Source organism: Erythrolamprus reginae, unplaced genomic scaffold, assembly GCF_031021105.1.
Source record: "Erythrolamprus reginae isolate rEryReg1 unplaced genomic scaffold, rEryReg1.hap1 H_26, whole genome shotgun sequence".
Taxonomy (NCBI): Eukaryota; Metazoa; Chordata; class Lepidosauria; order Squamata; family Dipsadidae; genus Erythrolamprus; species Erythrolamprus reginae.
In genome coordinates this window covers 382,049-405,184 of record NW_027248480.1, presented here as the reverse complement: position 1 = coordinate 405,184, position 23,136 = coordinate 382,049, and the positions used below count along the sequence as shown (strand labels likewise).

General features: G+C 42.7%; 2 protein-coding genes across 2 annotated transcripts in view; one reads left to right on the top strand and one right to left on the bottom strand.

The window, feature by feature from the left end:
- Positions 1–7,793, top strand: part of LOC139155508 (myosin-6-like) — a 73,800-nt gene extending 66,007 nt beyond the window's left edge. Inside the window, exons 37-39 of the mRNA XM_070730662.1 lie at positions 2,453–2,548; positions 5,541–5,675; positions 7,773–7,793. Of these exons, the coding sequence (XP_070586763.1) occupies positions 2,453–2,548; positions 5,541–5,675; positions 7,773–7,793 (252 nt within the window). The remainder of the gene's footprint in view (positions 1–2,452; positions 2,549–5,540; positions 5,676–7,772) is intronic.
- A 7,121-nt stretch (positions 7,794–14,914) lies between these two features.
- On the bottom strand, positions 14,915–22,618 carry LOC139155516 (CKLF-like MARVEL transmembrane domain-containing protein 5). Its single transcript, XM_070730674.1, has 5 exons — positions 22,492–22,618; positions 18,710–18,862; positions 17,713–17,808; positions 16,446–16,524; positions 14,915–15,140 (listed from the first exon to the last, which is right to left on the bottom strand). Exons 1-5 carry the CDS (start codon positions 22,588–22,590, stop codon positions 15,124–15,126), a joined length of 444 nt encoding a protein of 147 aa, XP_070586775.1. The 5' UTR covers positions 22,591–22,618; the 3' UTR covers positions 14,915–15,123.
- Between the last annotated feature and the right edge of the window lie 518 nt (positions 22,619–23,136).

Sequence of the window (23,136 nt, the reverse complement as noted above, 5' to 3'; positions counted from 1 at the left end):
AACCACCAAGCTCAGCAAAGGAGCACCAAGGAGGGCACATTCATCCTCTCCCTCGCCCTCCTTCTCCTCCTCCACTCCCTAAACCCTCCTCCCTTCTAGCCCTGATGATGATACCTAGCTGGGTCGCAAGATGTTTGCAAAGAAAGAAAACCAGTAATGGGCTACCAAAATTTTTACTACCACACTGTGGGCATGGCTTATGCATTTTGTTTCAAAATTTTCAGTGCAAATTGGTACTCTGGGGTGGAGCTCCATTTTCGCTACCCCACTGCGTCCCGTCCCCTGTCCAGGCAGTAGCCCACCCCTGATTATCTACTACAGTGATTTTCAACCTTTTTTGAGCCACGGCACATTTTTTACATTTACAAAATCCTGGGGCACACCACCAACCAAAATGACACCCCAAGACACTCTCCTCTCTTTTTCCATCCCTGTCTCCTCCCCACCCATGTGTGTGTCTTATTCTTTGGGTGCTTTTTATCATATGCTTTACATCAAGAGTCACTTCTCCCTCTCTTTTGTTTCTCTCTCTTTCTTCTCATTCTCTGTCTCAATCATTTTCTCATTTCTCTTTTTTCCTCCCCTTTTTGTTCATTTCTCTCTCTCTCTCTCCCTTCCTCTCTTTTTCTCTCTCTCTCTCTCTTGCTTTCTCTCTCACTCTTGCTTTCTCTCTCTCTTTCTCTTTTCTTTCTCTCTCTTTCTTTCTCTCTCTCTCACACACTCTCTCTCTCTTTCTCTCTCTTTCTTTCTCTCTCTCTCTCACTCTCTCTCTCAGCAAAATGTTGTGAGACCAGAACCTGAGCTTCCTTCTTCGCGGCACACCTGACCATGTCTCGCGGCACACTAGTGTGCCACGGCACACTGGTTGAAAAACACTGATCTACTATATAAAGTGTATGTATGCACAGTTCTTCTAAAATTATACATATCCAACCTCATTTACTGTGATAGGAAAAACATACCCAGAGCCCAGAAGGGGAAAAAAAGGGGGGGGATCAAAATTTGGCTACTGGCAGTGTTCCCTCTAATTTTTTTTGGGGGGGGCGGAAAAGTATAGTGTCTGAGCGGCAGTCCTTTCGGAACTGGGCGGCACAGAAATAATAAATAAATAAATAAATAAACAAACAAACAAACAAAAAACCCACCCTGTTTTGCCTCAGAGAATTTCAAAATAAAATACTGTACTGTGTGTCTGTAACAGTGAGCTCATAATAGGGCAACTCTATCAATATCAAAATGCCACTTAAATAGTTGAGCTAGTTTCAAACTAGATTTTGATTTTCTTTCTCTCTTCCTTACTCCCATTCTTTTTCTTTCTCTTTTCCTTCCTCTCTTTTTCCTATCTGTTTCTCTCTCTTCCTCTCTCTCTCCTTCCCTCTCACTCTTTCCCTCTCGGCTTCTGGGCAGGTTTGGAAAACTCTGAGTTGATGATGATTTTTAAGTGAGCGATTGCTTAGAGGGAACTATGGCTACCGGTACTGCATACCTGACCATACCCGTAGGAGCCCATCACTGAAGAAATCCCCACAAAACTCTATCTCCCCCCCCTTTTTTTTTTTTTTGCAAATCGACTCGTTAGATGGACTTTTGAAACTCCACCATGGATGATATGATTCAGACATCCAAACCACATATCTTACTGTACAATAACTGTATTTTCAAATTAAGAACTCACTAATCGCATCAATATACTTAGAGACAGTTCACTTAAATACGTGAGCCAACAGAAATAGTTGACCACTAGTATTTCTTTCTTTTTCCTTCTTTCCCTTTTCCTACTTTTCTTTTCTCTCTCTCTCTCTCTTTTCTTTCTTTTCTCTTTATTATGCATAAATTTAATTTTGGCTTAAGTGATCACTGGGTAATTGTAATAAACATATTTAATTGATTTAAAACGTATATATATGAGCCGAGGTGAGCCGTATATATATAGAGCCGGGGTGGCGCAGCAGGTAGAGTGCTGTACTGCAGGCCACTGAAGCTGACTTGTAGATCTGAAGGCCAGCGGTTCAAATCTCATCACCGGCTCAAGGTTGACTCAGCCTTCCATCCTTCCAAGGTGGGTAAAATGAGGACCCGGATTGTGGGGGCAATAGCCAAGCTCTGTTTAAAAAGTGCTATTGCTAACATGTTGTAAGCCGCCCTGAGTCTAAGGAGAAGGGCGGCATAAAAATCGAATAGATAGATAGATAGATAGATAGATAGATAGATAGATAGATAGATAGATAGATAGATAGATAGATAGATAGAAACAAAGAACGGTAAACTGAAATGTAAGCCAAAGAATGTCGACCAATGTTAAGCACGTTTGTTAATTTTGTTTATTTTAATTGTTTAAATAAAGACCTTTTTAAAATTTAAAACAAAAACAAACCACGATCTCGAAGAGAAGGAGGTAACGATGGTCCTAACCTCTAAACCCTTTTCTCCATTTTTTCCCCCTGATCTGCAGACGGAAGAAGATAAGAAGAATTTGTTGAGGCTTCAAGACCTAGTCGACAAATTGCAAATGAAGGTGAAAGCCTACAAGAGGCAAGCTGAGGAAGCGGTGAGTTTCCAAAGCCCAGCAGCTGGTCCTCGACTTGTGGCAGTCCTGTTTAGCGACCGTTGGAAGTCACCGCGGCACTGGGAAACGGGGCTTGGGGGCCGTTTTTCAGACTTACGACCATCCCCGTCATTGTGTGATCCAAATTCAGACCCTTGGCAATCAGTTCGTACTTACGACGGTCGCAGTGTCTCCCTCTCGCAACATCCCGACGAGTGAAATCAAAGGGCGAGAGATCCAAATTCACAACTGTTGCTCACTTAACCATAGTGGAGATTTGCTTGACAACAGTGGCAAAAAAAGAAGGTTGTAAAATGGGACGGCACTCATTTGAAAACTGCCTTGCTTAGCAACGGGAATTTTGAGGTCCCTTATGGTCGTAAGTCGAGGCTAAGAGGAGGAAAGGCAGAACTAGCAAATGGTTGTTAACAGCTCCTCTCTCTCCAGTTTATTTTGGGTTTTTTGAATTATTCTCTGCTTATTTCTAATAGGTACATTTAAGTGGGTGGGGGAGAGAAAGGGAAAGAGATAGTGAAAGGAAGAGAGACAGAGAGAGATGGAATGGACAAATGGGTGTTAAATAGGGAAAAGAGAGAGAAAGGGAGAGATAAAGGGTGAGGGGGGAATGGAAAAATGGATGATAGACGGGGAGAGAGAGGGAGAAGGAGAGAGAGAAAGGGAGAGAGAGATGGAATGGATAAATGGATGATAGATGAGGAAAGGGGGAGAGAGAAAGAGAGAGAGGGAGAAAGAGAGAAAGAAAGGGAGAGAGAGATGGAATGGACAAATGGATGATAGATGGGGAGAGAGGGGGAGAGAGGGAGAAAGGAAGAGAGAGAGAGAAAGGGAGAGAGAGAGAGAGAAGGGACAAATGGATGATAGATGGGGAGAGAGGGAGAAAGAGAGAGAAAGGAAGAGAGAGGGAGAGATAGAAGGGACAAATGGATGATAGATGGGGAGAGAAAAAGAAAGAGAGATAGGAAGGGAGAGAGAGAGAAAGGGAGGGAGGGAGAAGGAAAGAGAAAGAGAGAAAGAAAGAAAGAAAGAAAGAAAGAAAGAAAGAAAGAAAGAAAGAAAGAAAGGGAGAGAGATGGAATGGACAAATTGATGATAGTTGGGGGGAGAGAGAGAAGGGGAGAGAAAGGGAGAAATGGAGAGAGGGAAAAAGAGAGCGAAAGGGAGAGGGAGAAAGAGAGAGAGAGATGGAATGGACAAATGGTGGGGAGAGAAAGAGAGAGGAAGGGAGAGACGAGAAAGGAAGGGAGAGAGAGAAAGGGAGGGAGGAAGAGATGGAATGGACAAAGGGATGATAGACTGGAGGAGAAAGAGGGGGAGAAAGAGAGAGAGAGAACGGGGAGAGAGGAAGGAAGGGAGAGAGAGAGAGAGAGATGGAATGGACAAATGGATGATAGATAAAACAGACAGAGGCAGAGATGAGAGATTATAGATTTTTCTATTTGCCAAAGAGCTTCTCCACTTAGTAAAACTGCTTCGCTGAAGCTCATCTGCCGCTTTATTGATATGGGGGTTTTTTTCCAATCCACCAAGCCGGTGATTTTCAAAGTCAGCAGGTAGCTGAGGGAGATTTTGTCAATCTTAAAGACTTTTACAAGACTTTAAACAGCTTGGCATGATCTCTTTAAGCCCCGGATAACTTTGGGATTGAAACCACGGAGGATTGAGCAAAGTAAACAAGGGAAAAAATTGTTCTTTATTACAGGCAGTCCTTGATTTGCGACTGTTTGCTTAGTGACTGTTCAAAATGGAACAGAACAGAACAAAATAGAATAGAATAGAATAGAATAGAATAGAACTTGGCAGTCTTCTAGTAGAGCCCCCTGCTCTGTCAGGAGACCCTGTATCATTTCAGGTAAATGGCTGTCCAGTCACTTCTTAAAAACCTCCAGTGATGAAGCAACCACAACTTCTGGTGGCAAGCTGTTCCACTGGTTAATTGTCCTCACTATTAGGGAAGTTTCTCCTTAATTCCAAGTTACTTTCCTCCTTGATTAGTTTCCATCTATTGTTTCTCGTCCTGCCCTCCGGTGCTTTGGAGAATAATTTCACCCACCTTCTTCTTTGGGGCAGGCCCTCCAATACTGGGATACTTCTCCCCTAATTCTTCTTTTCTTTAGATTAGCCAGACCCAAATTGCATAACCCTTCTTCGTAAGTTTTAGTCTCTGGGCCTTTGATTGTCTTCTCCGCACTTTTTCCAAAGTCTCAACAAAGCCTTTTGTAGTGTCATCCGAAGTCACAACGGTGATACAATCAGAACAGAGCTGGAAGGGACCTTGGAGGTCATCTAGACGAACCCCCTGCTCAAGCAGGAGACCCTCTACCATTTCAGAGACAAATTGGTTGTGCAATCTCTTCTTAAAAACTTCCAGTGATGAACCACCCGCATCCATATCCCAGCAACCAATTATGTCCCATAGAGTAGGCCTTCTGCAGATCCTATCAGCCAGACGGTGCTGTCTGGCGGAGCCTAGGGGTAGGGCCTTCTCTTTAGTGGCCCCGGCCCACTGGACTCAACTCTCCCCAGGAGATTCGCACCGCACCCTCCCTTCCTATCTTTCGCAAAGCTTCTGTGCATGTGCAGAGGGACAATTTTTCCTTCTGCGCATGCTCAGAGAGCCAGAAATCACATAAAATTATAGGGGGAAAAAGATGGCGGCATGCACTGGTGGGCAGAGACAGACCGCAGCTGTTGCACCAGAATTACACAATTGGCAGGCCGCTACCAGAGCAGCACACTGGACCACACGGGTAGAAACACACCACTGCTTCACAGGACTTCGACGTCCACTCCTTCGCCATCTGGGCTAGTCCTCCTCAGAACTCCATCTCTTGTCCCTTCTGGAGTGTTGCGTCAGCAAACTGGACAATAGACTCCAAACGAAGAGATGGAGATTTAGCAGTAACACAAAAACAACAAGGGAGGGTTTTTGTCATGCCACAAACGTCCCTCGCTCCTTTTCTACTCCCTTCCGCAGGAGGAGCAGGCCAACACCAACCTGGCCAAATTCCGGAAGGTCCAGCACGAGTTGGACGAAGCCGAGGAGAGGGCGGACATCGCTGAGTCCCAGGTCAACAAGCTGAAGGCCAAAAGTCGGGACGTGGGAGGAAAGGTGAGTCCTTATTTTGGGGGGGGGTTCAAAAAGAGAAAGAGAGAACTTTCTCACCTACAAAAAGACATTGACAAAATTGAAGGGGTCCAAAGACGGGCTACAAGAATGGTGGAAGGTCTCAAGCATAAAACGTATCAGGAAAGACTTCATGAACTCAATCTGTAGAGTCTGGAGGACAGAAGGAAAAGGGGGGACATGATCGAAACATTTAAATATGTTAAAGGGTTAAATAAGGTCCAGGAGGGAAGTGTTTTTAATAGGAAAGTGAACACAAGAACAAGGGGACACAATCTGTAGTTAGTTGGGGGAAAGATCAGAAGCAACGTGAGAAAATATTATTTTACTGAAAGAGCAGTAGATGCTTGGAACAAACTTCCAGCAGACATGGTTGGTAAATCTACAGTAACTGAATTTAAACATGCCTGGGATAAACATAGATCCATTGTAAGATAAAAATACAGGAAATAGTATACGGGCAGACTAGATGGATCATGAGGTCTTTTTCTGCTGTCAATCTTCTATGTTTCTATGTTTCTAACTAGTGAGCACCTGAAAAACGGCCTCTTTCTGGGCCTTATTTTGTGTTTTGGCTTACTTGGTTGGTAGAGATGTGGCGGGAGTAGGGAGATATAGATATAGAGAAAGAGAGAGACGGAATGGACAAATGGATAGTAGATAAACAGACAAAGATGACAGATGGATGATAAAGACAGAAACAGAGAGACAGAGAGATGGGGAGGATAGGTAGATGATAGATAGATAGATAGATAGATAGATAGATAGGTAGGTAGGTAGGTAGGTAGGTAGGTAGGTAGGTAGGTAGGTTGGTTGGTTGGTTGGTTGGTTGGTTGGTTGATTGATTGATTGATTGATTGATTGATTGATTTTGTCCATTACACAATGAGGGTTATATTGGGTATACGTATAGTAAATATATAATGAAAGTTATAGAGGATATAGAAATATACATTGAAGAAAGAATAGAAGAGAAGAAATAGGAATAAAATATATATCAATGAAAGAATAGAATAAATATAGGAAACAAGAATGGTATAAGAGATATAAGAGAAACAATTCCTATGCCCGCCCCTTACTGACCTCTTAGGAAACTGGAAAGGTGAACCGTAGATAGTCTAAGGGTAAAGTGTTGGGGGTTTGGGGATGACACTATGGAGTCCGGTAATGAGTTCCATGCTTTGACAACTCGGTTACTGAAGTCGTATTTTTTACAGTCAAGTTTGGAGCACTTAATATTAGATAGATAAATAGGTAGGTAGGTAGGTAGATAGATAGATAGATAGATAGATAGATAGATAGATAGATAGATAGATAGATAGACAGACAGAAAGATAGACAGACAGACAGACAGACAGACAGATAGATAGATAGACAGACAGAAAGATAGATAGACAGATAGACAGATAGATAGATAGATGATAGAAAGAAAGAAAGAAAGAAAGAAAGATATACACAAACAGACAGACAGATACAGAGAGACAGTGAGAGAGAACAAGACAGACAGAAACAGAGACAGTGATGAAAGACAGAGACAGAGAAAGAGAGACAGATGGAAAGAGAGAGCTTTTAGCTTTTTTGTGAAATGAATTTCCTGGTTTGCTCCACATTGTGGGACAGACAGCTACCAGGAAGATATTGACTATAGAATAGGCAATATATGCTTCTCACCAAAATTAAATTTTCTTTAACATACTGGAACTTAATCAAAGAGAAGGTAAGAAAAAAGAAGAGAAGACAGAACAGAAAAGAGAATTAAATACAATACTCTTATCCTATTCCAAGGAATAGGATAGGATAAAATAGAATAGGGAATGGAACCGAATAGAATATTCTTTAATGCCCAAGTGTGATTAGACACACCGGGAATTTTTCTCCAGCTGCAGAAGCTCTTAAGTCTATGTGCAAAATAACAAAGTAATAATAATCATAATAACAAAGGTTCCTTCACCATTCCCCAGGGGAAAATGCCACAAATGAGAAAAACATATATGTAATTCTCACTCGCAAAGAATTGTGGTTCATTTCTGCTTTCTCATTTCTGCTTTTTTTACACTTTTCTTCCCTGCTTCTCTCTTCCAGAAACTTCTCGACGAAGAGTGAGGAGGCCTTGAAAAAACTCACTTTAGCCAAAGTAGCCATTTAGCGACAACCTTTTGCCCGGAGAGGCCCTAACGTCAATATAGTGCAGTGAAATAAATCTGAAGAGCAACACGAATTTCGTTTCCCGTGCATTTTCTATTGCTCAAGTCTGAAATGTGTGTGAAGAGCCAATCAGTAAAGTGACATCAAATAAAGTGACACTCACCCCTGAGGTCCTGCAAAGTCCCTGAGGGGAACAAGGTCTTCAGAGGGACTTAAAGCAACCCAGCCGCGTGGGGTCACTCACAAATGCGAATCCTAGAAAGAAAACTTGGACACATTTCTCTCCGAGTGAAATGACACAGTACTGAGCTGTGCACCTCCTTTTATTGCGGGGAATATGCAAATGGGATTGATTATACGCACATGTCAAGTGATATACAAACATCCAATAACGTAACTCTAAGATATGACACAACTTCCAAGTCCTTCCTATCTACATATGGCACGTAACTAGTTTCTACTGAACAAATGTCTCTCGTGGCCAATTTCCTGGGCCCCTTTGTTGTTAATACGGCTATCTCCTCTTTACCACAAAGCAAGGTCTTTTTATCACAGTCCTCGTCCTGTTTACATTCTTGTTATTCGAGGAGAGTTGCTTTGAACCGTTTTATGGCCAGTCACTTCCTAAGCAGATTTTACCAGAAATGCAAACTATGTGACCTTTATGTACAGTCCTGTTCTGGCTAATGAAGTCGGAGTGTATGAGGCATTTATGTCAGAAGTCCAGATATCAAATCCTATCCTAACATTATGCTATGGCAGCTACATCCCCCCCCCCATTAAAATAAATCCATACCAGAATCATGTTCAGGGGGAAACCAATTTCCAAATCTCGTACTGGTAGTCCTCAACTTATGACAGTTGGCTTAGCGAACGTTCGAAGTTACGACAACACTTAAAAAAATGACCTACATGTGAACGTTTTTCACACTGATGACCATTGCAACATCACGGGATTTATATTCGGATGCTTGATGGCTGACTCACATTTACGACTGGTCACGTAATTCCCCTTTTGTTACAAACTTTGTCAGTTCACAAATGTGAGCGTGCGACCTTCTGCGCATGTGCTTTGCTTGCCAGGCATACATATGGCTTCACAACATGAGAAATAAGACAACATAGAAATTGGGGCAGACCCACCCGCTGATCACCCCTACAAGTTCAGTTGAACTAGGCCAAACTGGTAGAATACCACTTCTTTTTTATTATTATTTTTAAAATAATCTTTATTGATTTTCCAATGCTAAAAAACACAAATACAAAATTAAAAAACAAAGAAAATTAATAAAAGTAAATAATAATAAGACAACAATAAAAGTGATCAAATAAAGACGATGTACAAATATAAACATTAAGAACACTATGCAATATGTATATTTATAGTATTTCATGTCAAAATATATTCCTACTACTTCCCTCCTTCATTATTTAAGTTGGTACTTGTTTTTTGCCATTAGTAATTTAACTATAGGTGTCATATATACATGAATATTTTATTATTCAGGTTTTAGTTTTTTCTGTTCCTTACTTTGATTCCTAATTTCTAGCCAATTGTAAAATCTATTCCAAATTCTGTAATAGTCCAATTCCTCTTTTTTTTCCCCCTTTTAATTCCATTGTCATCCAATCCATTTTGGCACGTTCTAAAATCTCATTGATCACCATTTCATCCCAAGGGAATCTTTTTTTTTTGCTTCCAGTATTGTGCAAAGGTAATTCAGGCCGCAGTTAATATGTGAAGAGTTAAGTACTGTTTATCTTTTGGAATTTTCCAATTCAATATTCCCAATAAACACAGTTCTGTAACTTCTGACAACCTTCTGAAAAGCAAAATCAGTGGACAGGCTAGAATAAAACTAGGAACAGAAATAGGAATAGGAATAGAGTAGATTACAGTAATTGGCCAAGTGTGATTGGACATACAAGGAATTTGTCTTTGGTGCAGATGCTGTCAGTGTACATAAAAAGACAAGATAAGTGTTCTGCCGGCATGTTTCAACCGCCCGTAATTACAGGGTAATTAGTCCAGGAAGACACACACCACACGATAAAAGGAAAACCCAAAAGTTTTTATCAACAGAAAAACAGAAACAGCTCCCTTTTTAAATGTCAAAGGGATTTTCTGGTACACACAAGGCACAGGTTAAATGCAATCCAATTGCTTACCCAATAACTGGGAAATTGAGTCCAATTCTAAAGTCCAGAGAGTCCACACACAATCTTGAACAGCACAAAAACCACGATCTTGACGAAACAATGAATCAGATAAACTTCCAGGAGGCTAAACCAGCACGCTGTTCTTTTTATCTGTAGCACTAATTACAGCAACCCCACCCAACCACAGGTGGCCTCGTTTTCTCTTGTAATAATCCTTCAGTTGTTGTCTCCTATGCATCACTCTATGCATGCGTGGATGTGTCATTAATTCTTGTTCAGAATCCAGGGATGATACAGATGATTGATCTCCTCCTGGGCTGTCAGCCAAACTCTCCTCTTCCCTGTCACTCACGCTTCCTTGGTCAGAGGAGGCTTCGTCGTCAGATTCCATCGGGAGCAAAACAGGCCTGCGGCATGTGGATGTTTCCCCCACATCCACCTGCACATTCCTTGGGGCAGGAGCTGGGCCAGAGCTAACCACAACAATAAGTGGCACATCTGTCAAGAATCATGAGATTCAACACTTAAATGATTGTCACAGGGTACAAATAAGCAGACAGGAAACAATATTAATATCAACTGTAAGAATACAAGCAACAAGTTACAGTCATACAGTCACAACTGGGAAGAGATGGGTGATGGGAACCATGAGAAGACTAATAGTAATGCAGTCTAATTTGACAGTGGTGAAGGAATTATTTGTTTAGCAGTGTGATGGTGTTCGGGGGGGAAACTCCTATTGTGTCTAGTAGTCTTGGTGTGCAGTGCTCTATTGCGACGTTTTGAGGGTAGGAGTTGAAACAGTTTATGTCCAGGATGCAAGGGGTCCGTAAATATTTCCACCGCCTTCTTTTTGACTCGTGCAGTATACAGGTCCTCAATGGAAGGCAGGTTGGCAGCAATTGTTTTTTCTGCAGTTCTGATTCTCCTCTGAAGTCTGTGTCGGTCTTGTTGGGTTGCAGAACCAACCAGACAGTTATCGAGGTGCAGATGATAGAACTCAATGGTTCCTCTGTAGAACTGTATCAGCAGCTCCTTGGGCAGTTTGAGCTTCCTGAGTTGGTGCGGAAAGAACATTCTTTGTTGTACTTTTTTTATTACGTTTCTGATGTTAGGTGACCATTTTGATATGATAGAAGCTAGAAATTTGAAGGTCTCCACTGCTGATACTGTGTTGTCTAGTATTGTGAGAGGTGGGAGGGTTTCTCCTAAAGTCTCCCATCATTTCTACAGTTTTGAGTGTGTTCAGTTCCAGATTGTTCCAGTCGCACTACGAGGCTTGTTTGTTTGTTTGTTTGTTTGTTTGTTTGTTTGTTTGTTTGTTTATTTGATTTATATGCCGCCCCTCTCCGCAGACTCGGGGCGGCTAACAACAGTAATAAAACAGCATATAACAATAATCCAATACTAAAAACAGTTAAAAACCCATTATTATAAAAACCAAACATACATACACATATACCATGCATAAAATTGTAGAGGCCTAGGGGAAAGAGTATCTCAATTCCCCCATGCCTGGCGGCAGAGGTGGGTTTTAAGCAGCTTATGAAAGGCAAGGAGGGTGGGGGCAATTCTAATCTCTGGGGGGAGTTGGTTCCAGAGAGTCGGGGCCACCACAGAGAAGGCTCTTCCCTTGGGTTCTGCCAAGCGACATTGTTTAGTTGACGGGACCCGGAGAAGACCCAATCTGTGGGATCTAACTGGTCGCTGGGATTCGTGCAGCAGAAGGCAGTCCCTGAGATAGTTGTTCAACCTCCTCTCTGTATGCGATTTCATCATTGTCTTAAATGAAACTAATCATTGTTGCATCATCTACAAACTTCATTAGTTTAACAGATGGATGGTTTGAGAGATGCAGTCAAAACAATTCACCTAACAGCCATGTTACTGGTTTAAGAAGTGCAGCGATTCACGGAATAAATATGGCAAGATAAGTCATAAAATGGATCAAAACTCACTTTACCAATTTCTCACTTAGCAACTTCAATTTTGGGTCCAATAGTAGTCGAAAGTGGAGGACTGCCTGTATTTATGTGATGCGTGGATTGCAGTTTTTGTAAACAAATGTGCCCTTGAGTTACGTTACCTGGTAGAAAATTAGTGAGAGAAGAGAATATTTTCCTAATATCTTACAAGGTTACTTTAAAAAAAAAAATTAATGGTTTCCTAGCTCTTAATTCTAAAGTTGCATTGGTCGACAGCACCCCCTGATGTTTAGAGTTGGCATCTGCAGGCGAAATTAGATTCCATGCCCTAGAGCAGTGATGGCATACCTTTTTCCCCTCGGGTGCCGAAAGAGTGTGCACATGCACTTTTGTGCATGTGCAAGTGCCCACACTCATAATTCAATGTGTGGGGAGGATGTAAACAGCTTCCCCCACCCCCAGAAGCCCTCTGGAGCCTGGAAACAGCCTGTTTCCCAACTTCTGGTGGGCCCTGTAGGCTGGTGTTTCGCCCTCCCCAGGCTCCAAAGGAGGCTCTCTGGAAGCCAAAAACGCCCCTCAGAGCTTCTGTGTGAGCCAAAAATCAGCTGGCCTGCACACACATGCACTTGGAGCTGAACTAGGGCAGCAGCTCATGTGCCAGTGGATATGGCTCCACATGCCACCTGTGGCACCCATGCCATAGGTTCATCATCACTGCCCTAGAGTTATTCCTTGGGAGATGGCTCCCCTGGGGGGCAATGTTAAGTATTACAGTCAGTTTTCCATAAATGGAAAGGAAAGGATTGGACTGGAGTGAATTTAACCATCAAAACTGGAATTATTCCCCCTTCCAACCTGGTGCATTATTTAACAGTGAGAACAAGCTGACATCTAATTTGGTAATAATTATTGATTTAGATGAGAAATTAACAGTGGATTTGGCAGCCAAATTTTTTTTCTGAGGCACAACCTGCAAAAAATTGAAAGAAAGAAAGAAAGAAACGAAAGGGAAGGGAAGGAGGAGGGAGGGAGGGAGGGAGGAAACCAAGAAAGAAAGAAAGAAAGAAAGAAAGGAAGGAAGGAAAGAAAGAAAGAAAGAAAGAAAGAAAGAAAGAAAGAAAGAAAGAAAGAAAGAAAGAAAGAACAGTGTTGAGAAGCAACTGAAAAACAGATGCAGGGAGTCCTCAACTTATAATAGTTTGCTTACTGACCATTTAAAGTGACAGCATTGAAAGATTGACTTATCACAATTTTTCACACTTACGACCATTGCAGCATTTCCGGAGCCATGCCACCCAAATTCGAACTCTTTGGCCACTAATTCACATTTACGACAGTTCACAGCCTCATGGGGTCATGCGATTCCTCTTTTTGCAATCTTCTGACAAACCAAGTCAGCAGAGAAAATGGATTCACTTAACAACCATGTTCCTCATTTAGCAACAGCAGTGATTCACTTAGCAAGAAAAGTCATAAAACGGGGCAAGCACACTCAGGGTGTTTTACCCAGTATCACCATTTGTGACCATAATTGCCAGGTTCAATTCAGGCTGTAACTTGAGGACTAGCTGTACAGTTCCCCTTTTTACAGCTCGTCCTCAACTTAACAACCGCACTTGAGCACGAGATCTCCATTGTTAAGCAAGAACAGTTGTTAAATGAGCTTTGCCCCGTTTGGCCACAGTCAATCACATGACCATGCATATGTAGTGAGTGGTACGGTGGAGGCGGAGCTCTCACTCCACCATCAGGAGGCTGTGAGTTCGATCCTAGGTAGAAGCAGATAAATCTCTCTCTCTGGGCACAATGAGAATATATCTGCTGGACAAAACTCCGCATTGGCAACAGGTAAGGCATCCGGCCAGTAAAAAACATTCTGCTAGCTTCATTCAGTTGCTCAAGACTCCACTCTGCAAGAGATTACAGGGGTCATTAAAATGACCACGCACACGTAGTGTGAAAAATAAGCCACTTCTTTCACTGCTGTGAGCAGTCACTAAACGAGAGGTTGTAAGTCAAGGACTACAATTTTTTGTAGCCTGGCCTCATCCTGGGCAGCTCATCAAATCTAGTTCTCTAAGACTAGCTTTCCCACAATTTTGGCTTATTGTGTGAATTGATTAGATTTTTTTGGAGACGCAGAAGAGAAATTCAAAAGTTCCACCCCGTCCAATTTCATCTCATTGGGGAGGAATTTCTTCAGATTCTTTTATTGAGAGATTCCACATCTCGCAAAAGTTTTGAAACCTCCTTTTCGCACACACACACACACAAACACTCAATTCACACTCGTTCTGCAGGCCGATGTTCAGCCGAGCCCAGCCCTCACGCCCACTGCTACACAAAAGGCCATTCACTCTATATTACGGGCCTTTCCATCGTAATAATGTACGACGCAATTCACATCTGTGTCCAACTCTAGCGTCAAAGGACTTCTTGTTCCTGGATTTCTGAATATTAATGCAAAATATTATACTACGGCTGGGGTGAATTCTGCTTGGTTTTTCTGCACTTTTGTCTGATTGGAGCCAGGGTTAGGAGTTCCTTGAACCTTCAGATCAGTTCTACTTGCACACCCAGTTTTGAAAGGCACATACTGTTGTGATTCAGCCTGAGGCTCCTCAGGGACCGGCTGGATCTCTGCCGGATCCATGCCCAGAGGAGGATGGCAGTGAACAGGAGGGGGAGGACCAGGCAGACGGGGGAGAGGAACGTCAGGAAGAGGAGGAGGGAGAGCAGCCTGAGACCCCTGGGGGGGGCTCTCCCCAGCTAGTAGCCTGGATTCTGCTAAATGCCCACACGCCTACGCCCATCTCCAGGAGCGTTCCAGTAGCGCCGATAGGTGGGAACCCCGCCGGCTTTAAGTCACATGACTTTGAAGCACATGAATCCACAAACTGTTGCCCTACGAAGCACCGTTGAAGGTTACAAACTGACAGACACGAGAGATTTAGTAGTGTAGATATGTTTAGTAGTAAAAGACATCTGTGTTCACTTCTTCCTACGCACGTATCTAGTTGCTGGAAACGTGAAACCTATTGTATTACATCCGAAGCAATTTTAATCTTGTCTTTTCGGCAAATTAAATCTGGAAATAATCTACAAAAATCACGGATCCAGACTCTCCAGGAAAGATGGGAGTTAGCTCCATAGGTGGATATGGAAGTTGGAGAACTGAGGCAGGGACCTGTGAACATGCAAGTTCACCGATGCTCTGGGTCTGCAAGAGAAGAGGAAAAGAAACTTGGTTGGAGCTCTCACAATCAGGAGGCTATGAGTTCGATCCTAGGTAGAGGGGGATAATTTTCTCTCTCTGGGCACAATGAGAATATATCTGCTGAGCAAAATTTCACATTGGCGACAGGAAAAGCATCTGGCCATTGAACACTCCTCTAGTTCCATTCAGTTGCCCAAAGTCCACCCTGCAAGGGATGATGGGGTCGTTAAAAGATGAGGAGGAGGATGGACTTCCACTCCCAGAAATCCCCAGCCAACACAGCTGGGTGAATTCAAAGCTAGGGAATTCTGGGAATTGAAGTCCACACGTCTTAATGTTGTGGAGATTAAGTAAAGGCAGTGGAGATGACAGAGTATCCATTTTTATTGATAATTACGCCAACTAAATATCGATCAAGACCTCTACATAGTCTCCAAACAGCTCTCTCTCATTCTTTCCCCAGCTCGTTGTCCGAATTAAATCATGGTTCCACCTTTCAGGAGAATCTGTCATCAGATTTCATTCCAAATTTGGGAATTACAAGGATATATCCTTGTAATCCCCAATTTTCCTCCCCAAAGTGAGTGGTCAGGAAAGCCATGATTTGACTTTCCTCACCACTCACAACACTCCAGACATTGCTTGATGGTCTCCTAGCGGTAGGTTGCTCCTGTTTTGGCCCCATTTAAGAACTGGTAGTATTGGCAATGGGAGTTCCACCCACCCACCTGGAGCACTTCTGCAGATGTGGAAGTGATGTGCTGGTGCCTGGAGGCTGTTGGGGCCTGGATGGGTGTCAACAAGCTCAAACTCAACCCAGACAAGACGGAGTGGCTGTGGGTCTTTCCTCCCAAGGACAATTCCATCTGTCTGTCCATCACCCTGGGGGAGGAATTATTGACCCCCTCAGAGAGGGTTCGCAACTTGGGCGTCCTCCTCGATCCACAGCTAACATTGGAACACCATCTTTCGGCTGTGGTGAGGGGGGCGTTTGCCAGGTTCGCCTGGTGCACCAGTTGCGGCCCTATTTGGACCGGGAGTCTCTGCTCACAGTCGCTCATGCCCTCATCATCTTGAGGTTCAATTACTGCAACACTCTCTACATGGGGCTACCTTTGAAAAGTGTTCGGAAACTCCAGATTGTGCAGAACATGGCCACGAGAGCCATTGTGGGGCTTCCCAGATTTGCCCATATTTTTACAACACTCCGTGGCCTTTTGGCTTTTTTCACACCAGCTCCATCCCAGTTACTCAGCACGGCCGCAGCAAAACAAGTACCAATTCTATAAATTCATTCGACCTGCTCACCTTCTTCCGGTCCCATCTCTGCTTGGTAGGTTTTGTAGGCGTCCAAGCAGAAAATTCCAATTAGAATAAGACTGAAAACCTGGCATGGAGCAGAGAAGCAAAGCCTGAGAGTTTGAAGGGTTCTCCAAATTGGAAAAAAATACACATTTTCTCCACCTCTTAGTTCATGGACAGTTGCATGGGAATTTTCTTAGATTTGCCTCCGGGAAAAAAATTACCGGTAATTTGCAGTCGGGAATGGAAGGAGTTTTTAAAAAATCATAATGGCACCCATTTGACCCAAGCTCTGCTCCTTTAGGTCTTGTATATAATAAATAAATATTCATAAATTTACTTATTCAATGTTTAGGCTGCCCAGATTTGTTTGAGATTCTTCTCTCAGGTCAGCCTGCTGCAGAGAGTTGTTATTACAGGGAAAATATGAGGAGGCTGTAGTGTTGGCTATTGAGTTATCTGCAGTTATTAGTAAAACACAATAAAGAATTAAATAAAATGATAAATAAAGTAATAAAGTGAAATTAAAATATAATGAAATAAAATAATAATATAAAAGGAAATATAAAAGGAAATAAAAAACATATAGCATAAATTAAACTAAATTGAAATAAAATAAAATGCATAACATAAATAAACTAATAAAATAAATTGAAATATAATATAATAAAATAAGATAAGATAAACTAATAAAATAAAAACAACATGCATAAAAGAAGCTAACAAACTTAAATTGAAATAAACTATAGTAATAAAATGAAATGAAACTAATAAAAACATGCTATAAATAAAATAAAACAAACTAATCAACTAAATTGAAATAAAATAAAATGCTGAATTAAAGTAAAGTATAATTACAAACAAAGTAAAAAATAGAATAGAAATCTCATATAACATAAATAAAATAAAGACAGATAAACTAAACTAATAAAATAAAGTAAAACGTAATAAAATTAAATTAAAATATGTAACAAAAAAACCCTAAGGTAACATAATAAACTAAACTAAAATATAATAAATATAAAATAGTAAATAAGTAAATAAAATAACAAAATAATGAAATACAAGTGTAAAAAGGATTTGGTTGTAAAAAGCTTTGGTTCAACAGGTACAACCCCCAAATGGACATTTTCCACCCCTCCCTGTGAGCCAATCAGAGATCTGGAATATGGTCTCCCAGAATTCCCAAATTCAGAATCTGAGATTCTGAGTTCCAAATCTCCCAGAACTCCCGATGGCAAGGAGCCGATCCGGGGGAACAGCGGTCACTCACAAAGGCTGACACGGCCGATCCCTCATGGTTGGTGGCAATGACGGCGAAGCCCACCACGACGAAGACGATAGCCGCGCTGACGCACCGAAGGAAATCCTGCAGAGAGGGGGGGGAAAGTCCCCAAATCAGTGTGGAAGCCCATTCCCAAGACCCTAAAACCCCTTAAAATGATTTTTTTTTTAAAGGCAGAAAATTATGGGCCATGCTCTTCAATGCCGTTGAGTGCTGTCCAGTTATCTCCAATGCTACTTGTCAGGGAAAGAGGCACAGCAGGGACTTCGCTGACACTAACCCAGGGGCGGATTGCTCCTATCGCCGCTACTAGTGCATAGCTTTGGATGTCTTGAATGCACATGTGTGCATCCCAGTGAGTTTTTGCTTCGGCACATGCGCAGTAGCAAAAAATGGCTGAAATCTCACATGTGCGTCCTTCCTTGAGATTTTGCATCCTGTACATACGCGAGAGATTTCTGTGTGGGGTTTTGCTCCTGACCATGCGCAGAAGCAAAAAATCACATGTGCGTCCCTCCTTAAGATTTTGCGTCCTGCGCATACGTGAGATATTTCAGTGATTTTTTTTACTTTGGCGCATGCGCAGAAGCAAAAAATCACTGAAATATCACATGTACGTCCCTCCTTGAGATTTTGCGTCCTGCGCATACGTGAGAGATTTCGGTGGGTTTTTTTACTTCGGCGCATGCGCAAGAGCAAAAAGTTGCTGAAATCTCACATGTGCATCCCTCCTTAAGATTTTGCGTCCTGCGCATACGCAAGAGATTTCGGTGGGGTTTTTTTTTTACTTCGGCACATGCGCAGAAGCAAAAAATCACTGAAATTTCACATGTGTGTCCCCTCATGAGATTTTGTGTCCTGTGCATGCACAGAAGCAAAAACACTAGCACGCAAGACACCCAAAGCTGCGCATGAAGCTCAACTTTTGCTACTGCTACGTTCCGGTAGGAATCCACTATTAGCACTAACCCAGAGGTTTACCCACCAGGCAGGGCCAGTTGACCCGGGTCAGACGTTCGTGGTAGTACGTGGCTCTCAAACCCAGGAAAGTCAGAGTGACCAACATCTCCAGCAAGGCAGCACCCATGTAGGCCGAAACAGAAACCGTGAGCAGCAAGAAAACCAGGAAACAGAGACCCTGGAAGAAGGAGGTACAAGGTAATGTGTGAACGGTGAAACATTTCTCCCTAAATCTGAATTTACAGATTTTTGATTCAATGGGAATCCACCAGGGGTAGATTCCCATTACTGCCTCTACCAGTGAGCTGTGCACAGAATTTCTATTCTCCTGCATGCACGCATGCACATCCCCTGCATGCATGCATGCACGCACATCTCCTGCATGCACGCACGCACGCACAGCCTGGTGCACCAGCTGCGGCCCTATTTGGACCGGGAATCACTGCTCACAGTCACTCATGCCCTCATCACCTCGAGGCTCGACTACTGTAATGCTCTCTACATGGGGCTACCTCTGAAAAGTGTTCGGAAACTTCAGATCGTGCAGAATGCAGCTGCGAGAGCAGTCATGGGCTTCCCTAAGTATGCCCATGTTACACCAACACTCCACAGTCTGCATTGGTTGCCGATCAGTTTCCGGTCACAATTCAAAGTGTTGGTTATGACCTATAAAGCCCTCCATGGCACCGGACCAGAATATCTCCAGGACCGCCTTCTGCCGCACGAATCCCAGCGACCGATTAGGTCCCACAGAGTTGGCCTTCTCCGGGTCCCGTCAACTAAACAATTTCGTTTGGCGGGACCAAGGGGAAGAGCCTTCTCTGTGGCGGCCCTGGCCCTCTGGAACCAACTCCCCTCAGATATCAGAGTTGCCCCCACCCTCTTCGCCTTTCATAAGCTCCTTAAAACCCACCTCTGTCATCAGGCATGGGGGAATTGATACTTTCCCTCCCGATAGGCTTATAAAATTTATGCATGGTATGCTAATATGTATGATTGGTTTCTAAATTGGAGTTTTAAATTAACTTAAACTTAAATATTAGATTTGTTTTTATTGCTGTGAGCCGCCCCGAGTCTGCGGAGAGGGGCAGCATACAAATCTGATAAATATAAATAAATAAATAGATAGATAGATAGATAGATAGATAGATAGATAGATAAATAAATAAATAAATAAATAAATCTCGGCGTGTTTTTGTTGCGGGCACATGCAGAAAGAGATTTTTGTCAATTTTTTTGCTGCTGCGCATGCACAGAAGCAAAAAATCACTGAACTCTCTTGTGCGCATGTGTCCCCTCGTGAGATTTTTGCTTCCTGCACATACGAAATGGCAGTCTAATGAATTCCCGTGCGTATGAAAATCTCATATAAGTCTGAATTATGTGAATTAATGTTTTCAATGTTTAGTAAAATTTATTTTAAAAAAAAAAATCTCAAGAGGGGATGCGTGCGCAAGAGAGATTTTGGCAATTTTTTGTTTCTGCGTATGCTCAGGGAGCAAAATTTCATGAGGAGACGCACGAGAGAGAGAGATTTCGGCAATTTTTTTGCTGCTGCATATGCGTAGAAGCAAGAAATCACCAAAATATCTCTCACGCAAACCGATTTTGCTTCTTGCACGTATACAGAAACAAAATATGTACATGTGCGCACACGTACACGGGAGAACAGAAGCTGTGTGCGCAGCACAGCTTTCACTAACGGTGCAACGTCATGATCTGTACCGGTAGCAATCCAACACTGGAACTCACCGTAAACGCTACAAAACCTTGGATGCTTGATGATATGTGGACTTCAAGTCCCAGAATTCCCCAGCCCAAAATTACTCTGTCATTTAATTTAGTGATTGTTACAACAGCATGGGAAAAGGTGTCTAAGTTAGGTGACCGTTTTTCAAAGTTACGACAACAACAACAACAAGTTACAACAAGAGCACCCAACAGATTTAAACTTAATATTAACCGCTCCGAACTTAACTGTCAAAAATATGACTTCAGTAACCGAGTTGTCGAAGCGTGGAACTCATTACCGGACTCCATAGTGTCATCCCCAAACCCCCAACATTTTACCCTTAGACTATCCACGGCTGACCTATCCAAATTCCTAAGAGGTCAGTAAGGGGCGAGCACAAGTGCACTAGAGTGCCTTCCGTCCCCTGTCCTATTGCTCTCCTATATCTCCTATTCCTTTCTTCTATTCCTATATCTCTTCTTCTATTCTTTCCTTGATATGTTCTATTCCTATATCTTCTATTCTTTCTTAGATATATCTTTCTATGAATATATCCTCTATAACCTTCATTATATATTTACTATATGTATATCCACTATAACCCTCATTGTTTAATTTGTTTGTTTTTGTTTGTTTGTTTGTTTGTTTACTTACTTACTTACTTACTTACTTACTTACTTACTTACTTACTTACTTATTTGATTTTTATGCCACCCTTCTTAGACTCAGGGCGGCTTACAACATGTTAGCAATAGCACTTTTAACAGAGCCAGCCTATTGCCCCCACAATCCGGGTCCTCATTTTCCCCACCTCGGAAGGATGGAAGGCTGAGTCAACCTTGAGCCGGTGATGAGATTTGAACCGCTGACATTCAGATCTACAGTCAGCTTCAGTGGCCTGCAGCACAGCACTCCACCTGCTGCACCACCCCGACTCTTTTGTAATGGACAAAATCAATCAAGAAATAATCATAATCATTTATGGATGGTGGACTTCAACTCCCAGAATTCCCCAGGAAATCTGGTTGCCTTGAATGACTGTGAAGGTCTCTCATGGCTGACTGAGGAATTCTGGGATTTGAAGTCCACACATTTTTAACCTCTCTGTTGGTCACCTGTGCTTTTTAGAGCTTTAAGGACAGGCAGATGTTCAACAGGAGCAGCTTTCTCCAGCTGAACTTACCTGGTTTTGTTCAGGATGGGGAAAATTTTGGAAACTGAAGTCCACGCATTTTCCAAGCAACCAAGAATTAGGGAATATAGGTTTTATAACTATAAATATTATATAATATATAAATATTATATTTATAAATATAAAGATAGATAGATAGATAGATAGATAGATAGATAGATAGATAGATAGATAGATAGATAGATAGATAGATAGATAGATAGATAGATAGATAGATAGATAGATAGATAGATAGATAGATAGATAGATAGATAGATAGAGTCTACGGAGAGGGGTGGCATACAAATCTAATTAATAACATAAATAATAAAGAAAAGAAAAGAAAGCAAAAGAAAAATGTGAAAGTGGAACAAGTGAAAATAGAAGAAAGAAAAACAGAAAGGAGGAAGGGAAAAGAAGGAAGAAAAGAAATGAGGAAAGGAAGAGGGAAGAAGAAAATAGAAGAAGGAAAACAAGGAGAGGGAGTGGGAGGCAGTGACGAAGGAAAATTGAAGAAGGTAGAAAGGAAAAGGAAGGAAGAAGGAAGAAAATGGAAGGAGAGGTATATAGGAAGGAAGGGAGGGAAGAAGGAAAAGGAAGAAAGGAAAAGGAAAGAAGAAAGAAAAAGGAAGGAAGGGAGGAAGGAAGGAAGGAAGATTGAAAGAGAAAGGATGGGGAAAAAGTAAGAAGAAGGAATAAATGGAAGTAGAGGAAGGAGGGAGGGAGAAAGGAAAAAAGGAAAATTGAAGGAGAAGAAGAAAAAGGCAGGAAGGAGGAGAAGGAAGGATGCTCTCAGTCAAGCGAAGGGATGAAGGCAAAAAAAAAGCCCAAAAGAGACCGCCGGCAAAGTTTGGAAAAAGAATGGGGGGAGGGTTTCGGAGGGGGGGTCCTTTGGGTGATTTACCAGCTCGGCCCCCATCAGGACCCCTTTGGGGGAGCGCAGAAAGTCCTTGTCCAGCGCGAAGCCCCCATCCTCGACGTTCGCCGGCTCCCGCTCGCCCATCCTGCCGCCTCGGGGGGCTTCGGGCCGGGCAAATCCTCGGAGGAGGAGAAGCCACGGGCTCCGACCCAGCCCCGCCGCCTTCCCCTGCACTTTCGCCCTGGCATCCCGACCGGGGACGGACAAAAGAGGATTGTCCGGCCGGGCCAGGAGGCGACCGACGACCGGAGAACAAGCGCTCGATTGTCCCGACGCTGGACGAAGGATAGCGGGGAGAGGGGAAGGAGAGGCGAGCCGGCAGCCGGCAGGGGGCGCCCGAGGGCAACGGGGAGCGAGCCAGAGCGCCTGCGCTTTCCCTCGCTTCCAAGAGGGGGCGCCGCTATTTTTAAATATTATTTCTTACCTATGTATCCACCTGTCTACCTCTTTACCGAATCTATACCTAATCAATCTCTATCTGTCTGTTTTCTTGCCTGACTGGCTGCCTTATTATCTGTCTATCATTTATCATCTATAATCTATCTCTATCTATGTCTGTCTATCATCTATCATTTGTCTAGCTAGCTAGCTAGCTGCCTATCTATCAGTCTCTCTCTGACTGTCTATCAT

Coding starts and splice junctions, on each gene's coding strand:
- LOC139155516 (XM_070730674.1), bottom strand. CDS start 22,590: ATGGGCGAGCGGGAGCCGGCGAACGTCGAGGATGGGGGCTTCGCGCTG. Junction 18,863..22,491: donor TCCTGATGGGGGCCGAGCTG/GTAAATCACCCA, acceptor TCCTTCTTCCAG/GGTCTCTGTTTCCTGGTTTT. Junction 17,809..18,709: donor GGGTCAACTGGCCCTGCCTG/GTGGGTAAACCT, acceptor CCCTCTCTGCAG/GATTTCCTTCGGTGCGTCAG.